We start from the raw sequence: 22,585 nt of genomic DNA, 5'->3' as shown, positions 1-22,585 counted from the left end.
GAATGACACAACACATATTTTCACAAAGACGTTTTTTTGGTTTCACTATAAACTGTAAAATGTAAAAAAGTGAAGCCCAGGAAGTAGCATTTAGCCACTAGGGGGCGAATTTGCGTAGGTTTGGTTTGGTTCTCTTTAGTTCTTCCTGAAGCCAAGTAGGAAGTGAAAATACACTAAATAGCCACCAGGGGGCAACTTGGCTGGTTGCAGAAGGAACTCTGATTTAATGTAAAGTCAATAGGAAAATGAGCGTCTGCTTCTCACTCGGTTTACAACGTCAGTCAATTTTAATTGTGTTTAAATTTAAATACATTTAGAGAAAAATGGACGATATATTTTATGTTACAGGAGAATTTCTGATTGAAAACACAGTCATTGCAAACTTTTCACCCAAATTCAAACATTTCAGCTCCAACAACTGAAGTGAATTTTGTATCTTGCTCGATACAAATCTCCACTGGTGAATAATGAAGAACTGATTTTGAACATTTGAGCAACCTGACGTTCTGTGTTTACATTAACGGAGTCAAACTGTAAAAATGACAAGAGACAGAGAAGAAAAGTAGGTTGAAAGTCTGAGCTTTGACTCTTTAATGAACTCACAAGTTCATTAAACCAAAAACCAGAGCAGACAACGACAGAAGAGAGAAGAGACTAAAATCATGTTCCGGTTAAAGACACGGGAAATCAATCTTTATTCTGTCGACTCTGTTACCAGAGAAATAGTCTATTTATATCGAGGATTGTCGGTGGAGCAGTTCTCGGATGTCGTGGAAAGTCCTTGTGAGGACAAAGAAGGAGGGAGAGGAGACGCACAGTCGTCCTCTGAGAGGATAAACGTGAGAGTTTTGGATCAACTCTTCTCCAGAACGACACTCGTATCAGACTCATTTTCCCAGTAGATTTCAAACACTACACTCTTTTAGCTTTTTCACAAAGGTCATGGAGGTCGGAGTAGAAACGAGAAACCAGACGAGGACGTGGAGTTCCAGGGCGAGAACATGTTGTTTTACGCGGTCGATTCTCGTTTCCGTTTCTGAGAATCGTATGTTTATTAAAAACACTCACGATGAGGAGGAGAAATCGTCCACACTCCTACACATTTTGTTAAATTTGTATAAATTATAAATGTCACAGTGGAATGTATAAATATTAATGACTTTATCTCAACTTTTTTGAACCTGAAAACTGAGAGGATTAAAAACATCTGAATTAGGATTAAGCACAGACGTAGTCTTTGTGTGGAGGTGGGCGTGGTCGACGCAGCAGAACACTGGAGCTCAGACGTCTGACTGTAGAAGATCTTAAAATCTGTGATATCTTCAGACTCTTGTTTGTCACTTTAACTCGTTTGTGTTGTGTCCATTCGTGTCTTTGCGTCCGTCTCGTGAGCGCAACGTTTCCTTACTTTGAAAGATTTGCGTCTTGCAAGAGGAGTTCAAAGGTCACAGTGTGTGCCGGGCGCTGTTCGGGATTCAGAACTCTTACTCAAGGACACTTCAGCTGCAGTGCAGACTGTTGACCCTGAGATTAAACTCATTAATCACTTTGGAAAAAAAGGGATCCAGGGTTACCCAAATCCAGTAAAGATCAAACATACTAAAAAAGAACAAAAAAAGTTCTACTCTTTATATAGAGATAGATAGATATCATAATATATAAATACAAAGAAAGTATATATGCACAAATATAACACACAGCAGTAGCATTTTACTCCAAGACCCAGTGAATGTACACAATAAACACATAATGCAGCAGGTGGCGCCATCACAGCAGTGTCTCTCACGCAATATCATGATATACAGACTTTACAATTGTAAAAACATAATTCTGAATGGAATAGACGCATATTTAATAAGGTCATAAGCGATATTTCACCCTGTGTTCGTGGGGCTGTTGGGGTGAAATATCTACTGAAGAGGATTAGGGCCACATGTGAATATATCTTTTAAAAACAAACAAAACAAATATAAAGAATTGATTGACTTTCCCCTAAAATGATGACTTTTGTTTACAAAATCGTTTTCACATATGGCCATAATTCTCCATAATTATAGAGTGAAATTATGAGATTTAAATCTATTAGAATGTCATTTTAAGACATTAAATGTAAAAAGTAGTATTTATACGAACTCCCATGAGGTCAGATGTTGAATTCCTTTGGTGCATGAGGTCAGAGGTCAAAGTTGTTTTGTTTTGAATAATTTGTACTTTCACACGTTTTCAGGACTAAGGATTAGTAACAAAAAGAGGAAATTCTCTTTGATTTTTTAAAAACAAAATTACAGCCTGTTTAAGATCCATGTTATAATTATTATTACATTGTATTCCCTGTTTGATTAAAGATGAATCAGAGATGAATTCAGATGAATAAAGATTAGAGGTCTTCCTCGTGTTGTGAAGAGCACAGTGACTGTGAACAGTGTGAAACTGCGAAACTTACGATGAAAACACGTGTTTTTACATTTGACTGAAAAATAAAATAGTTTAAATGTGAAACAATGATGAATGTGAGGAATTGTTTGAATGTTCGTTAACAGAAATGAAGCGATAAGATACAAACAAACATATATATATATATATATATACATATGTGTGTGTGTGTGTGTGTCATTAAAACTCTGCTTTGTGCTTCAGGTCAGTGAACCTGCATGTTTTTAGTGTGTGATTGTGTAAAAGTTTCATGTTCGTACCAATGATGCTGGTTTTTAACTGTGATTTTTGTTTTGCTAATGTAAACAATAAAATAACTCTGTTTTGTTGTTTTTTAATCCAGTCTATTTTCTGGCCATTTTATTCTCCTAAATCTGAACCTATCATTTGTTTTAAAAGTAAAAAATATATCTACAGATGTGGTCATTAGCTTTATTTATCGTTCTGTATTTACAGATTTTTATTGTTTGTTCAGGTTGATCCTGCTCATGTTTTTTTTTGTGTTTTATGTCTTTTAACTTGTTTTTATTGGTAAAGCACTTTATTATAACAAGGAACATGAATAGATATGTTAACAGGAAAGTCATATTTCTGCTAACGTTCAGCTAGCCAGCTAGATAGATAAATGTGTTTTCCAGAATGTCATCTTTGAGCTAACTTTCAAATAGATTGCTAAATATGTTGTCAGTAATCTTTAAGCTCACTTTTTAACTACCTAGCTAAATAGATAAATGTGTTTTCCAGAATGTCATATTTTAGATAACCTAAAGCTTGCTAGCTTATGCTGCCAGTAATGTCGTCTTTTAGCTAACTTTCAACTACATAGAAATATTGAATTCTTGCTAATATTCAGAATAGAGAAGGTAAAACATCAGCGGTTAAAAGGATTCAAAAAAACAAGTGCTTAGGCTTGAACTTCCTCATCAACTATGACCTTAAATAAAGAAAAACAACAATCACTGTTCAAGCCTTTCTAAAGATTTGCACAACAAACATTTTGTTCAAGAACAAGATGCAATTTAATGATGAAACGATGAAAATCTAAACAGACAGGAGTTGTTTTCAGGATAATCCAAATATAACCTCTAATTCACATTATACATTATAAATGTTTACTTTCTTTCAGGGCTGCAACCAACCATTTCTTTCATCATCAATTCATCTGTCCATTATTTCTTCCATTAATGAATGAGTTGTTTGATCCATAATATGCTGAAAAGTGTTGATTTAAAAACTAAAATGATTTAGTTTTAATTATTTCTTTGTTGTATGGAGCAAAGAAACCAGGAAATACTGACATTTAAGAAGCTGAAAAATCAGAGAAACTTGTTTTAATTATTGAAAAAAAACTTCAAACTGATTAATTGATACATTTAGTAATCGATTAATCATCTCCAAGTCGTTGCAGCCCTATTTTCCCCCAAACTTTCTGTACGAGTACCCACTTTTTAAACTATCATTTAAACACAATATAAATCGTGACTAGAACAAATTAGTGCAAAATGAAGTGACTCATTTACAGCCATATGTGTAAAACCTAACACATCTTCCAAAACATGTTAAGTAAATGAGTTAAAACTTCATTTTATGCATGCTTTGTTTCTTTTTAAACCTAAACACATAAATCTTAACTAAAAGTTGGGAAAAATTCTTTGTTTGGGGACCGCCAAAAAAACATCTGTGGGCCTCGACCCAGTCTTTGGAAATCCTTCATCTACACTGTCTCTATTTGTGGGGAAGCTTTTTCTGTTTTGTCACATAATGGAAGTTATTAAGATGTTGGAGCTGAATGAAAATGTCATTTCCAGGTCAGGGGACTGCACTGGATTAAACCAGGGAGGAGGTGAAGTGAGACTCTGACTCTGCTGCTGCTGCGGCTGCTGCGGCTGCTGCTGCTGCTGCTGCTGCTGCTGCTGCTGCGGCTGCTGCGGCTGCTGCTGCTGCTGCTGCTGCTGCAGGAAAACTACATGAACATGTCGTCATAACCAGGAGGAGGCATGTGATCTGGATCCGGCCTAGAAAGACAGGACACATCATGCATAAGTAACACAATCTGTCTCAGTGTGTGTGTGTGTGTGTGTGTGTGTGTGTGTGTGTGTGTGTGTGTGTGTGTGTGTGTGACTCGCTCACCCTGGTCTCCGTTGCCCGATGGGTCCAAACGGGTCAAAGCGAGCTCCGGGGGGAACGGCACCAGGAGGCAGAATGTCGGGAATTCCACTGGACGGATCAAAACCAGAGCGAGGATAACCCGACCTCAACGGGTCAACTATCATCCCGCCGCTGCCGTGAGACCTGGAGACGACAGGTGCCACTTTCTTTACTTCTCTTTTAAATGTAAAACAATGTTTGGTAAATTAAAGTTAAAGTTAAAGTTAAAGTTAAAACATGTACATTAGGGGGTGGGAAACACGCGGTACCTCACCATAGCGTACGAGATACATGGTCCACGATACCAATAATATCACGATACGACGCGAGACAATGGTATAATGTATTATGATAATACATCATAATATCTGAAGAAAGGTCAAAGGTCATAAAGTCTATGTATTGAAGGTGGATGGAGCGCCGTTATCCTGCTGTAAACTCCCTCTTCTTCAGGTCAGGTCACTTCCCCTCAAGTTTAACCTCATTCATTTGAGCAACATGAGGTAGTGACGCCCGCGAATGAAAGCGGCAGAGACTTTATATTATAATAGAAAATAATATTCAAATATATATTTGAAATAATATAAAATATATATGAGGAAGGACGATGATACATCACTAATACCACTAATGTGCAGTTCTTCATGTTTTCACAACTCACTAATTTAACATGCGTGTAAAGGACTTTTAAATATGATTTGTGTCATTTATTTTAAAGGACAGAGAGAGAGAGACAGAGAGAGAGACAGAGAGACAGAGAGAGAGAATCAGTCTCACCCAAATGGATCCAGATCTGCTCCTCCTGCAGCAAAGGGAGGAACCATGGGGTTGGGCCTGTATAAGTGAACAAAAAGCAGATTTAGTTATTTTTACTCTTTATCCAGAAATATAATGGTTTTCTTTGATTTGTCTGACACTCAACAACGATGTTTGAACCGAGACAGTTTTGTTTATTACAAACACGGCAGCTCCTGGAACCTCGCGAGCTAAAAACAATGATTTTCTTCATGGTCTTTGGTCTTTGGTCTTTGGTGTGGGAGAATGAGCAGTTTACACATGATTCCAGTCAGAAAGGGTGAAAATGGTGAAGATATTCTTTAACATTTCATAGATTTAGTCTTAGAGGTTAAGCACACACACACACACACTTCATTATTATATCTTAGTGAGGACACACGATTGACATAATTCATTCCCTAGCCCCTTATCTTAACCCTAAAAAAGCCCTTAAATTTAAATTTGTGGGGCCAAAACAAAATGTCCTCACAAAGCCATGAATACAAACACACACACACCGACACACAGGCTTCTCTGATTGATTCATCTAAACTTTATGAGTTCTTTGTTCCTGTCGTCTGCTCCTCCATCTTTCCCTCTCTCCCTCCTTCCATCCTCCTCCTCCTCTTTGCCTCCTCTGCCTCGTCCTGACTCAGTTTTTGCTTTCTCATCCATCATCGCTCCTCCTCCGTCTCCCTGTGACACTCGGTCACTCTCGCTCTTCCTGTCTCTCTCTCTCTCTCAGGTTTTAGTCCTCTCCATCTGTCACTGTTCTGATCTCCCCCTCCCCCCCCCCCCCCCCCGCCGAGTCTCTCCGGGGACGAGGCGACGGCAGCGAGGTCGATAAACTGCTGACTTCACCTCGCATCTCATCTGATCGAGTCATAGCACAGTGAAGGTGTGTGTGTGTGTGCGCGTGTGTGTGTGTGTGCGCGCGCGTGTGTGTGTGTGTGTGTGTGTGTGTGTGTCCTGTAGCTCACGATCTCTCTCTATCTCTTCCTGTGACATTTCACGTCAAACCACGTAAACTCACTCTCTCACTGCTGTAAACACACGCACGCACGCACACACACACACACACACGCACACACACACACACGCACACACACACACGCACACGCACACACAGTCTGGTTTCCATGACTTCAGAGGACAGTCATTTCCTGGACACTCTAAGGTTAACCATCACTATTACTGGAACTGAACAAACATCAGTGTCACGTGTCGCAGCTTCCCGTCTTCACCGACCTGTGTGGATGAGGATGATGTCGGCTGGGGATGCGCAGGGGGTCGCTGTCCTCTCTTCCTCTCCTCTGCTCCTCGTCCTCGTCCCTCCGACTCTTCCTCGTCGTCCTCCGTCCTGTCGTCGTCTCCTGAGGCGGCAGCAGCTGAGTCCTCACCTTCACCGTCAGACTGTCGGCATCTTTGTAGACACTGTGAAAATGTCCATGTGTACATATATATTTTAAAGGAATAACCACTCTGTCCTACAGCTGCATGTTTAAAGGTCAAGTCAGTTTAAGACTTAGACGTCTTAAGGACTAGTTTACCTTATTGTTCGATACCTTTTACCAACAGGAAAGTGAAGTTTGTGTCACTTTGTTAAAGCGCCCTCTCTCCCGCACCAAAGCCCACAAACATGTCACACAGAAGTCTTTGTTTCACCGTTTCCCTCCAAATGTGTTATTTTGTGACTCTGACGTTTGAAAACCTCAGTGACACAAATGTAGCAAATGAAGCAGCATTAAAACCAGTATGAGCTGAAAACACTGATGTTTCTCCAACTTCTCTAACTGGACTTTGGTGCGGGAGAGTGAGAGATTTACAAACTTCAGTTTCCGACAAAAACAAACCAAAGAGCTGAAGATGAAGCAGAGAACATATTATTCTTAAGATGTTTTAGACTTAAGCTGACTTAGATGTTATCATGTCCAGCTTTTGCACCACCATGCACAATATGTCACTTAAAAAAACCCTGAACTTTCCCTTTAATCAAAGATTATATCTTTACTTTTTCAAGTGTGGCCCAAATAACACACACACACACACACACACACACACACACCAACCTGTCAAATGTGTGCAACTGATCAGCGTTCACGTGATCGCTCATGTTCACCGTCAAGTCTGACACCTGCTGCGTGCTGAGGTTCTACACACACACACACACACACACACACACACACACACACACACACACACACACACAGGATTAAAATGACATACAAAACTTAAACATGATTTAAGTCTCATTTGGACAGAAATAGTGTCTGAAATGTTATTACAACAAATGAACGGATCTAAAACATTCAGACATTTCAGATGTTGTCTTTGCTGACATCTAGTGGTAAGTACAAGTTCTCACTTTGCTGTGGAAAAGTAAAATAAGAAAAAGGCTGGTTATACGGGCTAGAAATACAGTAAGAAAGTGTTATTTTCACTTTAATGAACTGCGTGTTTCAGAGTAGAGCATACTCCGTTATTTCACTGTGTTTTCAACCAAATTTGACATATTAAGCAATTTAGATAATCAATCAACTTTGGCTGAATGATTAATGACACATTTTCAAAGCTCTTGTTGAAGCTGGTGGTGTCTGCAGCGTGTGTGTGTGTGTGTGTGTGTGTGTGTGTGAGTGAGTGAGTGAGTGAGTGAGTGCGTGTGTGTGTGTGTGTGCGTGCGTGTGAGAGTGTGAGTGAGTTTACCATCAGGTTGAAGATCAAACTGGAGTCGACGACCATGGCTTTGAGCAGCAGTTGTGCGCTGCTGTCATTTGCTTGGTATCTCAGGCTGTATATCTCCCTGTTGCTGCTCCAGTCACGGGGCAGCATCTCCGACTTCTTATCAGAGCCACTGGGCTGCAGGTTTAACAGAGAAAAGAGCAGCATGTTCAGTTAAACACAGATCAGTAATATACAGCCTATAATGGAGTCATGACTATCTTTACAATCAATATCTATTTCTAATATGATTTAGCATGTGAGCTTGCTAATAAACATGACATCACACAACAGATTACTGAGTTAAAAACACCTTTTGTTTTAGAATTTCAATATTATTTCACCCACATTCTCGTTGCTGCCTTTCCTTCAAACTCATCTCCCAAATGTCTTATTTTGTGGGTGATTTTCTATCACAATTCTTTTTTTAAAATCACAATTCAGTTAAATTATGTTATTGTTTTATTATATTTATTTTAGTAGATAGTGATTATTTTTCACATACCTTGTAAAAGTTATATCTAATCAAGACAGGTTGTCAGGTTAGCTATCTACATGTATGCAGGTGGGTGGTGAATGCAGAATCTCGTTAAAGAAATCTCAAATTAAGTTCTGTTTAGAAGAAAATGGTTCAATATATTCACGAAAGCAGACAGAAGTGTTTACATGTATGTTGTAAGCTTTCTTCTTCTATTCGGCGTAAATAAATTACAAGGCAGTTGTTATTGAGATGTTCAGCTCCACGACTTTCAACGTTCACCCGGAACCAATGTTGTACAAACCGGTTCAACGCAGCATTAAAATGCGTCAGTATTTGACTGGAGTTTGGTTCGAGGCGTCACATCACATCAGTCTGGTGAATAAAAGCGTTGAGATAATGATGTTCTCACCGTGTCTCCGGAGCCGACACACCGGTATCCGCTCTTGATCATTTCCCAGTGCACGAAGCAAACCACGGCGTCGTGTGCTGACCTAATGTTGTCAGAGACGCAGGTGAACAAAACCTCCAAACCTGCCATGTTTCCTCTTATGTGTGTACGCGCCCGTCCAACAACTCCAACCTCAACAACAGAGCAGTTTCTGTAGAAGCGAAAACGAAAGCGTCAATCAGTCAACGGTAACAGCGACGCTCATGTTTTCCTGTCTGAGCCTTTCAGAGTAAAAGCACAACAACGACCACACCTGCGCCTATCTTTGGATGACGTAATAAAGTGGTTATTTCTTTTAGTAAGGATTAAAAAAGAGAATACAATAACAATTTTTGAATTACAAAATTAAAACAAAAAATAACAGCTGTATGCACTACCCCGTATTTAAATGATGTTACATTAAAATGAACAGTATAGTTTATATTGGAACCGATACGTCTATACTGAGCATCAGTTAAGCTGAATTAAGAAATGATGATAATATATTTCAATCAGAAAAACGCATCAAATCAATGTAATAATAAATAATAATAATATATCATAATATATGCATATAAATATAAACGCACAATCATTAACGGAAAACAGTGTACAATATTTCTAACTTGACAGACCTTTGTTCGGCGTGTTTTGATCCAACGCATAAAGAGTCCGACGGTGAAAAAGTTCTCGTGCTTCTTGGTTCCGCTATCTACTAAAGCGGGGAAAAAACATGATCCACAAAAAACCCCAACATTAATAATAACGATAAAGTATTGCAATGCCGTTAAAGTCCATCTCCAAACAGATAAATTATTTGTAGACAAATACGTCGCACAAATTCAATGCCGATTCTTTGATGATGACTAATCATTTTTTAGTTTTAGAAAACTACTACTACTACGTATAGTAATAATATTAATATTAATGCTAATCCTTATTTGAAACACTAATCTAATTTTGTGTGATTCCGTGTGTCCAGAGTCGCGTTATTATTGTTATTATTCGGCATGTTTCCGTTGGTACGGTGTACTACAGAGATACTACATTTCCCGTCGTCCCTCGCTCGCAGGGCGGACAGCTTCAGCTTCCCTGTCAAGATGGCGGCTCCGTTGACTCTGCTCCTGCTTGTGGCCGTCACTATCCGCGCTGCTCTCTTCAGGTCCTGTTTAACGGACTTAATTGCGGAGAGGGTGGAGGTGGTGTCGCCCCTGACCGCCTGGAAGAGAGGTAAGCGGACCTTCGGCGGCTTTTTGGGGCTGTTTTTGTCGCTAAAACGCGGCTGCGGTTGCCTCCTCACCGCGGCGCTGTTACCCGGTGATGTCAAACCGGTTTAGCTAACCCGCGGCTTCAAACACTTCAATGAAAGTACCAAATAAGACTTAAATGAGTATTTTCCCCTGATATTAATTATGTTCACTGTGTTGTGTTGGGGCTCTCTGTTGTTGCATCAACCGGCGACACCGGAGCCACCGGAGCCTTCACTGGGGCTGAGAGCAGGTGTACCCGCTGTTGTGTCCGGTTCCTCATCAACCTTTTCATAGTCTGTGGTTGTCTACACAGGGATGTTAACGAAATCAAAATGTCACCATACTGTAATACCGCGAGCACTTTGAGGGCCTTGTCATGCCCTGAAAACTACATCCTTTTAGGGTGATAGGTGACTGAATTAGGCAGAAGTTATCGTTAGTTATCGCAGAAGTTTAATAGTGATTTATAAATAAGAGGGATTTTGTGTTACATTTGTAATTGGAACTTGGAATTGTAGAGTTCATGGAGCATTCCTGTTCAAGATTCAAGATTCTTTATTGTTATTATGCAAGCATAACAAAATCTCACGAGACTCTCAGCACACATTGAAATGTCCTAGATAAAATAAAAGCAAAATAACAAATAGAAAAACAGAATGAACAAAACAGAAAACAAGATAAGGTATTGCAGGTGAAGTGTGCAAATTGCAAGTGAACAGTGCAGGGAAATGTATGTACAGGGGGAAAGAGGGGCGGTGGTATGATAAATATAAATATAAAGTGCAGCTTAGTGCAAGACCTGTGTCATCCACTACAGAGGGGGGTTATTGATTTCACAGCTCTGGGAAAGAAGCTGTCCCTGAGGATCTGATGATCCTGTACCGTTTTCCTGATGGAAGTGGTGCAAAAAGAGCGTTGCCCGGGTGGGTGGGGTCTGTTGCTATCCGTCTGGCCCTCCTCTGGAGTCGTGCAGTGTAAACAGAGTCCAGATCAGGTAGATGGCGGCCCACAATCCCCTGTGCAGTTCTCACCACCCGGGCTACGTCCTTCCTGTTTTGTGACGTGCAGCTGCCGTACACACTGAGACACAGGATGCTCTCTATCTTGGCTCTGTAAAGGATTGTGAGCAGCTGAGGAGAGAGTCCAGTCCGCTTCAGCTTTCCTGAGGAAAAAGAGCCTTTGTTGGGCCTTCTTCACCAGGTGTGAAGTGTTCACAGTCCATGAGAGGTCAGAGGAAAAGTGGATGCCCAGGAACTTGATGTTGTCTACACGCTCCACTGCCTCTCCGTGTATGCTGAGTGGAGCGTGTTCAGTCTTCCTGGACCTCCTGTAGTCTACTATGACCTCCTTTATTTTGGTGGTGTTCAGGATAAGGTTGTTCCTGAAGCACCATGGTGTGATGTGCTGGACCTCTTCTCTGTAGTGGGTCTCATCATTGTTGGATATGAGACCCACCACGGTGGTGTCATCCGAGAACTTTACAACCATGTTTGTGGGATGGATGGCAGAGCATTCCTGTGTTAAGAGAGTGAAGAGGGCTGGGCTGAGCACACAACCCTGCGGCGCTCCGGTGTTGAGGATCAGGGGTGCAGAAGTGGACCCCCGTATCCTCACCAACAGGCTGTTTGAAGAAGCTGTTTAAGGTGTCAGGGTGTGTGTGAGTGGGGTCGTGGCTGGCCTGCTGCTCACTACGCTTGTAGTCAGTGATGGTCCTGATGCCTTTCCACATGTTGTGGGTGTTGTTGTCGCGGAAGTGTTCCTCGATGCTTTGCCTGTACCAGTGTTTCGCCAGCTGGATGCCCTTCTTCAGTTCTTTTCGGGCCCTGCTATAAGCTAGTTTGTCTCCTGCTCTGTAGGCTGCATCCCGGGCTTTTAGCAGGGACCGCACTGTGCCGTCCAGTCCACCCATGGCTTCTGGTTGGGAAAAACCGTGATTGTTTTTGTGGGTAGAACAGCGTCGGTGCAGAAGTGAATGTAGGACAGCACAGATGACGTGTAATCCTCTAGGTCTGCATCCCTTTTGAACACCTCCCAGTTTGTCTGTTCAGAGCGGTCCTGTAAGGCTGCAGAGGCCTCCTCAGTCCAAACCTGGATGGTCCTGGTGGTGGGTTTGGTCCTGCAGATCAGAGGTCTGTAGGACCAAACCCACTTGTACATCTCCTTGTACATCTTCAAGGAAGACCTTGTTTTGTTTTAAAGCGAAGATGTGGATTCTTTTTTTCTGTTGTTGGAGGAAACACTGAGAGGGTTTTCTTTAACAGGATAGACCTTGTTCTGTGGATTAGACCCTGTTCTACTCACACACACACACACACACTCACTCACAGGCAAGCCACAGCGATGCACCTCTACTCATCATGAATTATTCACTAAGCAGCTGCAGCAGGAAGTTGCATCATTAAAATAAAAGCTGTCGGGGGGTGTGTGACGACTGATGCTGTCTTTCTGTGACATGTTGGAGCGATTAAATATATACAGTATATACATGATGAAGAGCAATAGATATCCAACTAAATTGAATTGAAAGTACCTTAATGTTCATACCAACAGTGTCCAACCTACGTTGTTATATTTAAATTGACTGTAATTGGTTTGTTATTGTATTTTGCACAAACAAACCTTTGTAAATCCTTTTGTTTGTTTGCAGTGGTTGAAGGTTTGGCTCTGCTTGATCTGGGAGTGTCACCATACTCTGGAGATGTTTTCCATGAGGTGAGAGACACACATACAAACATTATCAATCCTAATTTTGAACGATTTTAATGAAATATAACTAAATGTGAAAAAAGAGTGGCCACATGGTTGGTGTAGTGGTTAGCACTCAAGAAGAGTGTGTGTGTGGGTCCAAAAACATGCAATATGGGAATTAGGCAAATTGGACACTCTAAATTGACTGTAGGTGAGAGTGTGTGGTTGTCTGTCTCTATGTGACCCTGCGATGGACCGGTGAATTGTCCAGGGTGTGACCCCACCTATCACCCTATGTCAGCTGACATTGGCACAACAGGGAGGAAAACGTGTATATTTTTTAGAATAACTACTATAACAAAAGGTAACATGAAAAGTTGTATTTTATTTTGTTAGAATAAACAACTCAAATTTGGGGAGAATAACTACTCAAACGAAAGATAATATAAACATTTATTTTATTTAATAAAATAAACAATTGCTAAAATGAAAAAGGTAACATAAAAATCTTATTTAGTAGGAAAAACACTAGTGAAACATAAGATAACATGAAGAGAAGTATTTTTATTTTGTAAGAATCACTACTAAGAAAAAAGGTAAAAACGCGTCACTTACAGTATTTTGTAACAATAACTACTAACTTGAAAAAATAAAATCAAAAAATGCATTTTATCTTCAAGAATAACTTTTTAAATGAAATAACATTAAAAACATTTTTTATTATTATTATTAATATTCAAAGATATGCCTTTTATTGTCTAAGAATAACTTCCAAAATGAAAGATAACATAAAGTCTATTTATTCAACATTTTTCTCTCTAAAATCCCTGAAACAGCTGTAAATGATCGTGACAGGAAGTAGCTTTACTTCACACATGCGCAGTTTACTTCCAACTGTGCAATATCTGTATTTTTAAATGGTACCCTGCTAAAATCACTTTCATACTGTGTAAATGTTTATATTTCTATTTTTATATACTGCAAAATTACATTTCACTCTGTGATATTTATATTCTATATGCTGCTAAAATCATATCTCACACTGTGATATTTATATTTCTATATTTCATATACTGTTAAAAAAAAAAAAAAATACACTTCATACTGTGGAAATAGTCTTATTTATTATTTTTTATACCCTGCTATGGGTCACGTCTCATAGAAATGCACTTTTTATATTTAAACCCTGCTACAGACCTGCTATTTCATATTGTGCAATAAGAATTTGATGGCTGTATATCCTTTTAATGTAGTACGCTGCAACTGAAAACCCACCTCACGTTAACTAGGGTCACTTTTTCTTTTTAATGTCCTTGACCCATACACTGGTTGTTGTTGTTGTTGTTGTTATTGTTCTTCGTTGTTAGCTGTATGCACTTTCAAGGTGAAGTCAAGTAAATCTCGTTGTACAACTTGTATAATGACAATAAAGGCATTCTATTCTATTCTATTCTAGAACATCCTTTTCTTTTCTCTTCTCTTCAGACGCCTCTCATCATTTACCTCTTTCACTTTGTGGTGGACTACGCTGAGGTGACATTTATGGTGAGTGGGACGATGAAAAACATGGGCCTCATGCGTTTGTTTGTTTTCCTTATGATTCGTTTTTTACAATATATATATATATATAATTAATACCACATTCATGTGATTAAATGGAAGAATACTAGTTTCTTCTGGTGCTGATGACTTGTTGTCGTGTGTTTTCTAGTTGGCAGATGTGATCACTGCGGTGGCGCTCTACATGGCCGTGAAGGACTACAACAAACAAGTGGTGAGAAAATCGGAGATTGTGCAGATAAATGTGTTTTATGCTTATTTTTCCGCAGGAATTCAGACTTACTGTGTCGTGGCTGAAGCGCGTTGTGTTTTCCACGTCCTCGTACTGATGGCGTTGTCATTGATTTCAGTTCAGAAAGCAGAAATTTGCCTTGGAGGCCGACCGCTACCCCCTCGACTGTCTGGAGCTCATCAGAAGCCCCAAAGAAATGTACTACATCCCTCTGAAAGTAGCCATGTTGTAAGTACTTATTGAAAACACAGAAACATCCACTTTACCTGTCTACTTTAGTCCTATCTCCCATGATGCCTCGTGTGAGTTATGGGCTCTGTCGTGTCGCTGAAGCAGAACCAGCCTTCATCATTTAGAACCGGCTTACTGTATTAATTGTAACTCTGTAAAAACTTTAATTCTTATGATTTTCTTCGCCACAGTTATCTGTTGAACCCGTTCACCATCCTGTCCTGTGTCGCCAAGTCGACCTGCGGTCTGAACAACGCCGTCATCGCCCTCTTCATCCTCTCTACAATAAGGGGTACGTCCAGATTTTAAACAACTTAAGTTTTTGCACCTGGAATTGTGTTTTTTACGATTTTGAAATCTTGTCGGTCCAGTGTGTAAGGACTAGTGACACCTAAAGGTGAGACTGCAGATTGCAGTTTACCGTTAAAACTTCTGTTGTAACTGTTTCACAGTTGTCATCACATAGTACTGTTGCTATGCTGTTTGTGTGGGTGAGTACTGCGTCAAGGTTATTATTGACTGGTTTTGCTCATAGTGGCTACCCCGAGATACGCTTGTGCATTTGAATTATAAATGATCAGAATCACTTTGTGTGTGTTAATAAATAAAACAGATTTTTTTCAGCCTCTCAAATGTGAATATCTTACGGTTTCTTTGCTCCATATAGCAAATAAATCATAAAAACTGACTGATTTTGGTTTAGTGGACAAAACGCTCTGATTTTTTTATGGACTAACGGTTCATTCGTTGCAGGCAGCCTTCTATATTTAATCTTAAGCTATTGCAATGATTCTCCTCCAGAGCAACTTAAAACAACTTCACATGAGTTGATTGAACTGTGTTTGTGTTGCAGGAAATGTTTTGCTCAGTGCCGTGTTTCTGTCCTTGTCCACGTATCAGTCCATCTACCCTCTCACTCTGTGCGCTCCAGCGCTGCTCTACTTGATGCAGGTATGGAAACTTCAGACTAAATCTGACAGCAAATGTACTTGTTGTAAAAAACTTGAACTTGTGTCTGTCGTTGTGTCCCAGCGTCAGTACATTCCCGTGAACTTCCGTCGCGCCAGTTTCTGGTGGTTCATCGCGGAGTATGCCTTCATGTACCTGGGCAGCCTCTCCGTCATCGTCTGTCTCTCTTTTTTCCTGCTCGGCTCCTGGGATTACCTGCCCTCAGTCTACGGCTTCATGTGAGTGGTGACCAGTTACCTGAACAGGAAGTCATTTATAGCCACCTATTGAAAGAGTCTTAAGATTTGTTTTTCAAATAAATCTTCTCTGACTGGTAAACCTAAGATTTTAAACTGCTCACCGCCTGCACCAAAGGGCTGATTTTAACATCACAGCTCACAGGAGTTGTTGATCGACTGTTGCCTCATCAGTCAGTTCAAAATGTGTTATTTTGGGACTTCAGTGTTTGACTCAACGGTGTTCTGAAGGTAAAGTAGTCTTAAGTAGGAACAGATATTAAGTGTGAAGTGAGTCTTAGTTAAGTGGCTAAAATCAGTTTCCCTGACTTCCTCTGTAAGCGTCCATGTACCAACAAAAGCTGCTGTAAATATAAACTTTACTGACGTGAGAGTAAAAATCTCCCGCTCTGTTGTCGTCCTCACTGTGACTGTGTCTGTTCTCCGTCTCCCCTCCAGTCTCTCCGTACCTGACCTGACCCCCAACATCGGCCTCTTCTGGTATTTCTTCGCCGAGATGTTTGAACACTTCCGCCTCTTCTTCCTCTGCGTTTTCCAGATCAATGTTTTCTTCTACACCATCCCTCTGTCCATCAAACTCAAGTATGTCCTCGCTCCCACTCTGACCACTGTCCCTTTCCCCCCCAAGCTGCTCATTCTTCTATTTATTCTGAGTAGGCTGCTCTACATCGCCCTAATGTACGTGTGTGTGTGTGTGTGTGTGTGTGTGTGTGTGTGTGTGTGTGTGTGTGTGTGTGTGTGTTTCAGAGAGCATCCGGTGTTCCTGATATTCATGCAGTTGGCTGTCATCTCCATCTTTAAGTCTTATCCCACAGTAGGAGACATCGCTCTCTACATGTCCTTCCTTCCTGTGTGGAGTCACCTGAGCAGATGTGAGTTTATAAGCGTTTCACTTTTGCACAGAGATGAATATGTTTACACTTATCATGTACATGTACAGCAGGGGTCTAAAACTCAAATGACCGAGGAAAAAAACAGCTCTCCAGATTCAAATGTAATCACGTTATACTGCAAAAATGACATTTGTGATGATATGGCACAGAATTTCCAAATAGATGTGTTTGTTTTGATATGGAGTAACAAATAGTTTACAATAAAATATGTATTTATGATGCAAAATGAATCTTTAAATAAAAAAATCAATATAGTCTTCACTTGCCTCCTGTAGATTATACTACGTCAAAATAAATATATACTTTTCTGTTATTTGTATTAATATTAGCTAATATCATCACCATAATACAGTGTAGGTTCTCATTATCACGTATAATCAAGTATACTACGATCATGAAGAAATTCACTGTCAGACATGTTGGAATTATAACGTGCTAATGGAGCCATTACAGGAGCATGCATTGAATGTGTAGATTGAATTTAAAGGGAAACTGCTACGCTATGCTAATCTATGAAGACATTTCTCCCTGGATTAAAGAAGTTTAACTGTCATGTAATCTGTTCCATGTCATGTTATTTTGATGAAATAACTCTCCCTGGTTTCTCTCCTCATTCAGTCTTGAGGAACATCTTCCTGGTGTCCTGCGTTCTGTTGGCGTGTTCCGCTCTGTTCCCGGTTCTCTGGCACCTCTGGATCTACGCCGGCAGCGCCAACTCCAACTTCTACTACGCCATAACGTTGCTGTTCAATGTGGCTCAGGTAGGGACACCCGTGTGCGTGTGTGTGTGTGTGTGTGTGTCACTAATAGTCTAACTAACAGCTAGTTCATGTTTTTGACATATGTGTGTGTAGCTTTGTAAGCCTCTCACTCTCCTGCACCAAATTCCATTGAGAAAATCAGCGTTTTTAGCTCACAGGGACGCAGGAGCTGCTGGTCTACTGCTGCCTCATTTGGTAAGTTTTTGTCACTTGGGTAAATTTAAACAAAGCATTTTAAACCCATAAGTTGAAAAAATAACACATTTCAACTCTATGATGGAGGCAGCAGTGCATCAACAACCCCTGTGAGGTGTAGTGTGGAAATGTGAGCAGAGGATTTAATAGAGGATGTAGTGCTGTTATATCATGCCACTGTAAAACAGGAAAATCAAGTTTGTTAACCGCTCACTCTCCTGCACCAGACTCCGTTGAGAAAATCAGCGTTTTTCTCTCCTGCTGCTTTGTTTGTTATGTTTGTGTCGTTTAAGTTGGTCCGTACGCACGATTCTAAACACTTAAGTCACAGAACAACACGTTTGAAGTCGCTGGTGGAGGCAGCAACTCGTGTGTGCTGTGATGTTAATATAATTTATAATATATAAATTCTCTCTGGAGTTTGGTGTGTGGGGCGTGAACAGTTTGCAAATGTGCCACAAACGTCTGTTTCCAGTTGTAAAAGTCGGTCTTACAGCGAGAGGCATGTTTTTTATATTCCTGGTGTTGCTGCTCTCTGTCAGTAACTAATTATTATTATTATTATTATTATTATTATTATAATATTATTAACAACTTGTTTTTTTGTATGTTTTTAAATAGATTGATGTACTTGATTGATCTAAAAAAACAAAACTTTAAACTTTACACCTTTTAAATATAAGAAATAAAAAATATGATATAAAAGCACATGTGAGTGAAATAACCTAAATTGTTAGAGAAAACATAGATTTTATGATTTGATTCATGTCTGGAACGATTAATCGGTTATTAATTAAGGACCAAAATGAATTGGTTTTCTTTTAGCCTCTTTTAAATTGACAAAATAAGACATTTTTCAACATTTTCTGACGAGAAAATAGTCTACAGATTAATCGACTATGAGAATAACCAGTAGTTGCAGCAATAATAAGCTCATACCATAATTTATTGTGTCATGACACATGTTCCTGTTATCAGTCAGTGTTAAGTGACTCTAAACTGTGTCCTCTCAGATCCTGTTGGTGTCTGATTATTTCTACGCCTTCCTGAGGAGAGAACACCACCTCACCTATGGACTGTACCTGAAGAGGAAAGACGGCTCTGAGGCAACACTCATTCTCAAATAAAAACACACATACACACACATACACACACATACACACTCCTACAGCCTCCACCAGGAAGCAGGAAGCTCCTGGAGTTCTCACTTTGCCTCAAAGTGAACAAACACAAACTGTGGAGCATTTAAAAAAAAAAAAAAAAGAGCCTCAGAGCTGACGAGAGTCTGGTGCAACTTCATATGCAAACAAACCCACGTCACACAAAACTAAGGTGGCGGAGGCTGCTTTTATTTTGAAGATGCCTCTTTTTTTCCTCACAGCCACATCTGGAGACTTTTGTTTCCAAGTCCCCCCTCAGTGCTTTTATTTTGAAGCCCACACACATTGACATTTTTTTCTCACATTCTCTCAGACTAACGTTTATGTTGACACTGGCTCGTGTAGCAGCAGCAGCAGCAGGAACAAAGAAATCTGTTGTTTTTGACCCTTTTTATTTTCCTCCTCACACACTCATTAAAGCTGCAGTAGGCAGGATGTCGACGATTCTCATCTCCAGGTTGTTAAAAAATGAGTTTTTCAAGATGGGAGTCTTGAAAAGTCTTGTCTTCCACCAGACAAACAAGGACACTTTATTGTCCAACTCTATTTTAGACAATAAAATAGCTTTTTTATTTTTAGCTTTCTCTGCAGCGTCGGCAGTTTTAAGCCCAATGTTGAATTTGTGACTTTCCACTTGAAGGTACGTGCTCGCACAGCTAGTAGTAGAACGGCCAATAGGGGGCGCCTTCTCCGCCTCGGAAGTGATCTGTGATTCAAGTCAAAGTCTTCCGTTATGAGCCAGGTTTCTCCAATCATGTTTTTCATTTTTTTCCACTAATTCATCAGATTTGAAAAGGCTTTTTACATGTTAAAACTAGACGTGGACCATTTATCGCACCGATATTTGCCAATTATTTATTAAGTGGCAATTTATTACAAATGATGCATTTTCTGTTCATAGAAACTAAAACATGTATTTAATATTGAGTTTAGACTTTAGAGAGAGACAGAACATTAGTCTCGTACAATAAGTGTTTGCTGAAGTTGAGACTTACATTTTTTGGTATTTGTTACAGTTTTATTTTATCAGGCGGTTAAAAAAAAAAAAAAAAGATAAGAGAAAACCGACCCATCGGTCGATCTCTACTTTAAAGCTTTTTATGGAATTATCGATGGACGACCACGCGTCGCCTACTGCAGCTTTAACTACCGCACTCCACGACATCAGTGTTGCATCATAAGTGAAAACCAGTTGTAACCTCATCACAGTAACAGTAACATTATAGAACACAAACTGCTACGACAGCCTCTGCTGCCTGAAAAAAGAATTATGATCATGAGCCTCACAGATTCTCTCCCTACTCAACGGAGAGTGTCGGGACAAAAAAGACGACAACGACAGTGAATGTGTTTTTAATTTGAGTAAGTCTAATTCAGAGGCCTTATTTTTCTTTTTCTTTGTTTGTTTTTTTTTGTCGGGTTTCTGAGTTGGAAAATCCGAGTTCCGGGTCCGTTCCTTGACCTTGGAAATTCCAGATTTAGCCTGAGTTCTGGCTCCGGATTGAGTGTGAGATTAAAGTGTTATGGGAAACTGGAAGAGTTCCATTGGATCCTGAGATTGAAAGAAGCGTGTCAGATTAGATTAGAATATGAAGCTATTTAACACAGATTACTGACAGCAGTTCTACAGTCGACACAACCTTAACACCTCAAAAACGTCGCCGTGGCTATTTTCCACTACTTAATCCACCCTTGTCAGGTTCTTGGTTGACGGTGTACTGCCTGAAATGTGTGCGCAAGTTAAAACTGACTTTTTTATATATACTAGGTGAGCCTTTGATAACGTTGTTGCCTGTTAACGTCTTTGATACAGTAAGAATGCCTTTGCTGCTTTATAGCGCTGTTAGACGACCTTTTTCAAGAGGAAATGCACGTTTGGTAAACCAGTCACTGTCCTGCACCAAAGTCCATAGAGAAAATCAGTGTTTTTAGCTCACAGGTGGTCTACTGCTGCTGTGTTTGTCAAGTTTGTGTCACTGAGATAAATGTGAACAAAGGATTTCAAAGACAGAATTAATAAAATAACATTAGTGACAGAGGCAGCAGTGGATCGACAACTCCTGCGTGCTGTGATGTAAAATCTCTGGTTTTATTTATGGACTTTGATGTGGGGTGGCACTGACGGTTTACAAGGCGGCACACACTTCAGTTTTCAGTCAAGAAGAGCTGCCAAACGGTGAGATAAAGCAACAAACACATGATATCACGATATCATAGACTTAAACGGGCGTACATTTTGTCAGGTGAGGCTTTTTGGTCAGCGTACGCTGCAGTTTTGCAGGCACAGAAGGCGACTTTGTGTCGGTAACTCACTCATCAATTTCCAGTTATTTGTCAATTTGTAATTGATAGTCTTGTTTTGCCTTTTTTTCAGCACTTCACTCTGTCATGCTTATAACCCCCACTAATCAATAAGTATAATAAGTTTTTTAGTTTGGATACGACCAGTTATACACAGATATAAGTTATTGTCAACCTTATTTTTTAAGTTTGAAACCTTTTCTTTGAATATAAGCAAAATAAAGTTGTTGATCGGCGTCTGTGTGAAAGTGGGCATGGAATCAGTGACAAAACAGCCAAACATGGACTTTCCACTCATAAACAGTCTGTCCGTCTGCATTCTTCAGTCTGCGTTTAAGTTGTCTTTAAACCGCTCGGATGAAATCAAGTTTTGATACCATTGAGTCCTATTTATTTATTTTCTGCACTGAAAACTTTGCAAAGAGATTTAATGTTTGTGTTTGTCTTTAATTTTTTTTGTCTTTTTCTCCTGTTGTCTCAGAGGAAAAAGCTCTTCTGATTTTGATACTGTACATAGAAAAGGTGATTTGTTTTGTTACAGATAATAAAGTGGAGGGGTTTGAATGAGTGAAAATGTTATTAAATGACAATTATTAATTTTGAGGTTTTTTCTTTTCTTCAACATCAAATATTGTGTTTTTGGCGTCATTATTTTTGTTATTTTATGTTTAAATTACAATTCTTCATTTTTTATTTATTCATGTGTAAACGCATTGAAATTATATTTTGAAATTCAATCTTCAAAAATAAATGAGTTTATTTTTATTCAAATGTATTAATTAGATTTTAGATCTCTAACAATTAAAGGAAAAATAATTCTGAGATTAAAGTCATCATATATTACATACATTTTGCTTCCAATTATTACTTTTAATTATTATTTTTACATGTGGCCCTAATAGTCAAAAAATAATTATATGAACTACTATAAAACAATAGTTTTTTTTATTCGTTATCAATTTGTTTGTTTTTCCTTCTACTTTCATTCATTTTAGTTCGCTTTTTAATTTTATTTAAAATATTTATTTGTATTACATTTTCGCCGCTTTTCATCACGTGTAAATCCGCGATGAGGGCTCGCGGCGGCCGTGGACCAATCACACGGCGCCAACTGGACGTTGTTCC

At 39.5% G+C, this 22,585-nt stretch overlaps 2 protein-coding genes across 3 annotated transcripts; one reads left to right on the top strand and one right to left on the bottom strand.

The window, feature by feature from the left end:
• Positions 1-3,428: 3,428 nt before the first annotated feature.
• On the bottom strand, positions 3,429-9,769 carry psmf1 (proteasome inhibitor subunit 1). 2 transcript variants are annotated; one of them, XM_058630756.1, is made up of 8 exons: positions 9,620-9,769; positions 8,967-9,156; positions 8,062-8,214; positions 7,428-7,510; positions 6,607-6,792; positions 5,359-5,415; positions 4,564-4,725; positions 3,429-4,448 (listed from the first exon to the last, which is right to left on the bottom strand). In XM_058630756.1, exons 2-8 carry the CDS (start codon positions 9,093-9,095, stop codon positions 4,397-4,399), a joined length of 822 nt encoding a protein of 273 aa, XP_058486739.1. In that variant the 5' UTR covers positions 9,096-9,156; positions 9,620-9,769; the 3' UTR covers positions 3,429-4,396. The 2 variants fall into 2 exon arrangements, with proteins under 2 accessions (XP_058486739.1, XP_058486740.1); XM_058630757.1 differs by lacking the exon at positions 9,620-9,769 and having other exon boundaries at positions 8,967-9,199.
• Positions 9,770-10,068: 299 nt separating this feature from the next.
• On the top strand, positions 10,069-22,057 carry pigu (phosphatidylinositol glycan anchor biosynthesis, class U). Its single transcript, XM_058630751.1, has 12 exons — positions 10,069-10,214; positions 12,882-12,946; positions 14,408-14,467; positions 14,634-14,696; positions 14,833-14,942; positions 15,137-15,237; positions 15,799-15,896; positions 15,978-16,132; positions 16,589-16,732; positions 16,898-17,022; positions 17,662-17,804; positions 19,013-22,057. The coding sequence occupies exons 1-12, from the start codon at positions 10,085-10,087 to the stop codon at positions 19,124-19,126; spliced, it is 1,308 nt and encodes a 435-aa protein (XP_058486734.1). The 5' UTR covers positions 10,069-10,084; the 3' UTR covers positions 19,127-22,057.
• Positions 22,058-22,585: the final 528 nt, after the last annotated feature.

This window comes from Solea solea, chromosome 6 (assembly GCF_958295425.1).
Source record: "Solea solea chromosome 6, fSolSol10.1, whole genome shotgun sequence".
Classification (NCBI taxonomy): domain Eukaryota; kingdom Metazoa; phylum Chordata; class Actinopteri; order Pleuronectiformes; family Soleidae; genus Solea; species Solea solea.
The sequence above is the reverse complement of the archived record's forward strand: the minus strand, read 5'-3'. Positions and strand labels throughout refer to the sequence as shown.

Coding starts and splice junctions, on each gene's coding strand:
- psmf1 (XM_058630756.1), bottom strand. CDS start 9,095: ATGGCAGGTTTGGAGGTTTTGTTCACCTGCGTCTCTGACAACATTAGG. Junction 6,793..7,427: donor CAGTTGCACACATTTGACAG/GTTGGTGTGTGT, acceptor ACATTTTCACAG/TGTCTACAAAGATGCCGACA. Junction 5,416..6,606: donor CATCATCCTCATCCACACAG/GTCGGTGAAGAC, acceptor TCACTTATACAG/GCCCAACCCCATGGTTCCTC.
- pigu (XM_058630751.1), top strand. CDS start 10,085: ATGGCGGCTCCGTTGACTCTGCTCCTGCTTGTGGCCGTCACTATCCGC. Junction 10,215..12,881: donor CCTGACCGCCTGGAAGAGAG/GTAAGCGGACCT, acceptor GTTTGTTTGCAG/TGGTTGAAGGTTTGGCTCTG. Junction 16,133..16,588: donor CCCTCAGTCTACGGCTTCAT/GTGAGTGGTGAC, acceptor TCTCCCCTCCAG/TCTCTCCGTACCTGACCTGA.